The sequence below is a fragment of the Notamacropus eugenii genome, chromosome 5 (genome assembly GCF_028372415.1).
Source record: "Notamacropus eugenii isolate mMacEug1 chromosome 5, mMacEug1.pri_v2, whole genome shotgun sequence".
Lineage (NCBI taxonomy): Eukaryota > Metazoa > Chordata > Mammalia > Diprotodontia > Macropodidae > Notamacropus > Notamacropus eugenii.
In genome coordinates, this window is record NC_092876.1 from 140,669,563 (window position 1) to 140,675,562 (window position 6,000).

The window sequence follows — 6,000 nt, forward strand, 5'->3', positions numbered from 1 at the left end:
GATGTGAAACTGACTAATAGTCATTTTATTCTCACCAAAATATATGGAAAGCACTCACCTTCAGAAAGGAATAATATAGTACAAAAAATAACATTCAATGGGTTGCCATTTGTAAGTAAAGCACACACAGAAAAATAACGTAACATTTTTCCATTTTAAAATCTATTTTTCAAAAATACACATCTGCTTTCTAGAGCCATGTCTGGACAATCAAAAACACCAAATGAGGAGATGATTCATCTGTTCATTTTAACTATTTGAAGAACCTAATCTGAACTAATCAATTGTTATTATGGCTGAAAAAAAACCCCACACTGTATCAACTTGGCTTGAAAAACATTTGATTCAGTGGCTGCATGTAGACATAGACTAAGACAGTTTATAAGTATAATGTATTGAAACTGCCTGAAAGCCCGCCATTTGGCACTCAGACTAACATCAAAAGGCGATGCTCTTAATGAGCATCTGCAGCTGAGAGGCAGCATTTCAACATCATGAACTGAAAGGGCAGAGTGGCACTACTGCCAAACCCAAATAATTTACATCCCTTTACATCAGCAGTGGTTTTAAGGTTTGGCACTGAGAGTTCCTAAACAAAAGGGGCTACAGCTAGCACAAATCTGACCTTCAAAAGTGTTTCTCTGATTTTACTGTCCAACAGCAGTCCATGTGTCTAAGCTGTATTTTTAAATCACAGCTTCATTACTTTTTTTCTTTTAATATCCAGAAGTCCACACCACACATTATTCTTCAGGGAGGTAAATGGCAAACTATAGTCCACCTTTTACATTTCATTTTCTTACTAGGTTGCTCTCAGACTTGTTGAGCATTTTAAAAGAGCTATCAAAGTGTCTCATACCGATATTCACTCAGAAATTCCTATCTTTTAAGAAAGGCAATCTTAGTCTTTCTTATTCAAAATTCAGATCACCATCATAACCCACAAAACAGACAACGGATAGAGCTTTTCAGTTTTGCTTAACTTGGAAACACTATATTAGCAACAATAAAAGTCTTTCAACAATCTGTTCCTAGAAATAGCAGAGACAGGCTCTTCTTTACAAAGTAACAGGCATTTCTTAAGTCTATAAATTGGTTAGATCACTCAGCTGAAAAACTGGCTGCTATAAAATTTGCACTAAAACATTTTTTTTTCCTTGAAAACATATAGCAGTTGTATACACAGGAAAGCCTTTTAAAAAATGCATTTGTCTCTTGCTAGCTTTTCCCTGTAGACTGATGATAGCAGGTGCAATATTTCCTCCCTCTCTTTCAATTGGCTCTCCTTTTCTATCGCTCACTCACCAGAAAGTTCAGATTTTTTAACAATAAGGAATTTTAAAAATTAATCTTTTATTTTATACTAAGGCACAAAAGCCTATCCAAAAAAAAGTGCATATACATATATAGAGCCATATATGTATGTGTATGTATATATACTACCACATAATACGTATAAGTAGTTATACTCAACACATACTGAAAATGCATTCAGTTAATATTAAATTAAATATTTCTTTTCTTTTCAAAAAAATCAAGTCATTATGTCAGGAATCCCAAAGTTGAAATGTCAAGTAATGTTGTTTCCAAGATGTTCACTCTAATTTAACAAGGATTTCTGTAAGAAAAGGAAAGAAGCCATCTGTCTTGTCCACGCTAGCCTGAGTTGCAAAAACATTATTTTAATTGGAAGGGAAAATCATACATTAATTTTAGAGACAAACTAAACTAACTTCATAACGTCTGATTCATTTGGTCCTTGATACTTCTAAGTGCTCATATGACTTATTTTATATATTTATATACAAAAACTGTACTTTTCCAAGTTCAATAAATATTCTGATGTGTCAATAATCCCTCGGAAGAAAACTTGCCACCAGTCTTTGCCACTCAGTGTACAGCCTCAGCCTGTTGCAAGCAGACACTGGGATGAACTTCGGTGATTGGTCTTAGTTCCTAGTCTAAGCACTTAACATGATGTTTTTGTTTTCCTAATCAATAATTGTATTATAATCAATCATAGATGATTCCTAGACAAATAAGTCTGAAAAAAAGGCTGAGTTCCATCAATATGCCCATTACAAAAAAAAAAAAAAGGTTAAATAATATGGATGTAAAGTTTAAAATACCATGTTAGGCTGGTACCAAATATAAGAAAATTTTCAGAATCTGCTTTATAGGCAGATATGGTGAGGCAGTTTCTGGACTATATTTTTTCTCTCCATATTTTGACATATTTCATTATATTTGGAATATAGCACTGCATTGTAGTTTTTATTTTGAAAATGTCCTCAGTATTTTAAAATACTAATGTTATTATGGTTTCTTTTCTTTCAAGTATGGGGCTTTATAGGGCTTACAGCATTCCCAAGTGTAATCTTCTCAAAATCAGAGACCAACCATTTTTTATAAAGGCTGTATATGGAATCTTACAATGAAAACCAACAAGAAAATTTAATTCACAACAAAAATTTGCTGAAATGACTATTATGTTGTATACAGTTTATAAGTTAAGTATGCCTAGATGTGTAACTATTTGTAAAAGATAGTAAGGGGGCTGCTTTCCAATCCCTGTTATCTTCCTAGAACAAAACCTCCTGTGTTTTCCAGCTTCACATTAAAATGAAGAGCTAGTACTCACTGCACAAAAACACACAGGTGAACACATGATCCACTATTCCAGATCACTTAAGCAAAGCCATTTTTAAACTATAAAATTTGGAATCCAGTTTCCACAGTAAACTGATAAAGCTTGTATTTTATCTTAAACACAGTACACCTAAAATAAAGACGGTGTTGTGGCTCAGTTCGTGTATCTAAATTTTCATGTATAAATAGCATATTTTCCAAAATGCACACCAATGACAAAAATCAAGACTTCGCTTCTCTTCTGCGAATTCCACGCCAGTCTTGCGCATTCCTTTCCAGAACGCGCTCAGTACAAGCTGGGGTCCAACTTCTTTTGTTAAGCCACCTGCCAGGTGGGCACTGCCAGGCTCTCCCGGGGAGCCGGAGCTGCGCGCCTCTCGCCCCCGACAGCTGCAAGCCCAGGGAGAGGGAGGAGACGGGGGCGAGCCCGGGAGGTTGGGGGGCGGCACCTCCCTGGGGTCACTAAAGGTCACGCCCCGGTGACTCCCGGGCATTCGAGGCCGCAGGGCGCTACGCCCATCCCCATGCGGTGGGGCGCATCCGCGCTCGGGCACACTGCGCCCGGGGAAGCGTCCCGGTTCTCGCTACGTCACCCAGCCCAACGCGGGGCCGGTCCCGGCGACCCCGCTTGCCCCCCGCTGAGGTGACACAGACGAGAGGATGAGCCCCGCCACGCCTCCCAGGCGCGATCACTTCGCGGGAGGGGCAGGGGGTGGCCCCAGGCGGCGACACGCCCACTGCCTCCGCTAGCCACCCCCACTCCCCACCCCGAGCTGCGGTCCCGGCGGAGAGCCGAACGCTCCAGCCTCTGGCCCGTCGCGGCGGCGGCGGCGGCGGCGGCGGCGACGGCCGGCGGTCCGAGCGCAGCTGTGCGCACGCGCGGCCAGGCCGCTGGGGAGGGCGGGGGCTCGGGGCCAGCTCCCCTCAGCCCCAGCCTCGTCCTCGCCCGGGTCCCGGGGCCGGCGGGGGATGGAAGGGGAAGGGGGTGGGGGTGCGCCCCGGGGTAAGTGGAGCGCCAGCCGGGGAACGGAGAGACTCGGGCGGGGGATTCGGGGGATGACGACCTGGTCTCCATTTTATTTTCTCCGAAGTTGACAGAGTGGGGGGCGGGGGGGTCCGCCTGCAGGGCGGGGTTTCTTCTCCAGACCGTTAGGCTCGAGAACCGGGCGACAACCGCGGCAGCTCCCCGCCGCCGCCGCCACCCGCGCCGCAATAAAAATCCTCTGGCTGCTTCCCGCCCAGCCAGCTTCTTTCTGATTGGTCGCCGGGGGAGAGTGGCCGGGGGGTGGGGTCCGTGGGGGAGATGGGCGGGGGAGGCTACCCCGGGGAAGGGGCTCGTGTCGGATCTGCCCCCAGACCGGGCTCCTCCCTTTGCCCTCGGGCTGCCATTCCACCCCGGCTCGGAAAGAGCCCCGAGAGCAGGTCCAGCGGCCGCACCTATGCCTCCGGGAGCGCCTCTGCTTTCGGCCCGGGCCTCTTTCGGCTTCCCCACCGCACCCACCCCCTGGAACTTGCAGCAGCCCTTTCTGCGGGCAGCCCCGCGTTCTCCACGACCACCCCCTCCGGCCCGATCCTCCGTCAACAAACGCGCGGGGAGGGGGATGAGGGGCACCCAGAGGCTCCTCCGAGGAGACCAGCCCCCCGCCTCCCCTCGGCCGAGCCTCGCTGGGCGGCACGGTAGCCTACACTGAGCATCACTGGGGTCTGCTCGCTCCTTCTCTATTGTTTCCACTTTGTGAGGATGGGGAACCTCGCCCAAAGCAAATTAGACAGGGGCGAGGTGCTCCCTGCGAGGACCTGCCATGATCTTCTCTGGCACCCAACAACATTACCCTCAACGTGCAGGGAAGGGGGGAAAACAGAGCCGGCAGCCCCCGCTCACGCCCTCTGCGCCCTCCGCCCCTCTGCACTTCCTCCTGTCAAATCACAGAGCCGATATCACTCCATCCTTAGGTTTCAGGGCACCGCGAGCAGGGCTTCCAACTAACCAGCAATTTGGCAAATGAAAAACTCACGTCATACCGAGGGGGGGGGGGGGGAACAACATCCACACAACCCTGCTTTTCTTCTCCTTTAGCCCCAGTGTTGCAAACCGTTATTCCGACCCTCGGGGAAGGAGGGAACGAGAAAGCAAGGGGGTTCACTTTATTAGACAGGAGGCAGATCACGGAAACGGGGGCAAGCGGTGGAGAAGAGGTCCCCGAGGCCTCATTGTTGGCTCTCCAAGAAGCTGGTGCCGATGCTTTCGACCCGTCCGAGCGTCTGGGAAAGGCTGTGCTTTCCCTGGCTCGCGCGTGTTCGGCACCACCCCAAGCCCGGCGGTCCCCTCTCGCCAGGTCTCCCAAGCCCCCGCCACCGAACCCGCCGCCTCGGCGGAGAGGGGCAGGGGGAGGGGGTGTCAATGCACAAGGGGAGCCCTCTGCCCATCACCCCGGCAGCCCTGCTCCGGCTGCAGCCGAGTACAACAAAGTGAGCACTGCAAAGGGAGGGGAAGCCCGGCGTTCGCTACGTGGGGAGACGGCTCATCAATGGAAAACCCAGAAGGGTGGGAAGGAGGACGGAGAGCCTCTTTTTCTGTTGCTTGGGGGGCGAAGGGGGCTTTTATTGAATTGCAAGCTTTAGCATTCCACGTCAAACCGCCTCAAATAATAGTTTTCGCGGGAGGGAGGAAGGGGGGAAAGGAAGCCACGGGCAAATCAGATTTTTAAAAGCGGTACCTGCAGTTCCCAGGAAAAACAAAGTCCAGATGAGATCCTTAGTTTGCAGCATTGTAATCTGCTGGCTGGGAAGGATGTTCTCGCAAGGTAATTTTCTGCGGTCCCCCCTTGCCACGAGCCTGGCCGGCGACAGAGCCGAAGTCCCACAGGCAGACAATTGCCAGCCTCGGTATTATTATTTTTGCAGAATTGTGCCCTGCCAGCCGCTGCCGAGCTGCGTTCACGCGCTGATCAGAGAATGAGTGACAGTCCCAGCCGCAGCACACTCGGAACTCAGGGATCCTTGCGCTTCCCCGGGTCTGCTGGGATGGAAATGAGGATGGGAAAGAGGGGCGGGGGCGGGGGGAGAGAACCTCGCTGTGTCCTTCCACCACACCAGCCTCAAATAGTGCCGAACATCAAGGAGGTGAGAGAGACAGGAGAGGCAGATGCAGCCGACTGCAAAACGCGGCCTGGATTTCCAGGAGAGTTGGGATCTTTCACACGCTGTCTCCAATGCAGGGCTGGGATTTCTTCCTTTTCACACTTCTCCCCCCTCCCTCCTCCACTACGTCTCCGCTGCCTATCCCTCCTTAGCCGTGGGTTTGGTTACTTTAATAAACTAAGGGCGAGGTGACAGTGTGCAGAAAGGCAC

At 49.5% G+C, this 6,000-nt stretch overlaps 1 protein-coding gene across 5 annotated transcripts in view; it reads right to left on the reverse strand.

The window, feature by feature from the left end:
• The window catches only part of NCAM1 (neural cell adhesion molecule 1), a 445,571-nt gene extending 439,953 nt beyond the window's left edge, over positions 1-5,618 (reverse strand). For 4 of the 5 annotated variants that reach the window (XM_072611083.1, XM_072611084.1, XM_072611082.1 and 1 more), the window contains exon 1: positions 5,367-5,610. In XM_072611083.1, coding sequence (XP_072467184.1) covers positions 5,367-5,418 — 52 coding nt within the window. In that variant the 5' untranslated portion in view covers positions 5,419-5,610. Of the gene's footprint in view, positions 1-5,366 lie in introns of all 5 variants that reach the window. The other variant, XM_072611085.1, reaches the window with a different exon arrangement.
• Positions 5,619-6,000: the final 382 nt, after the last annotated feature.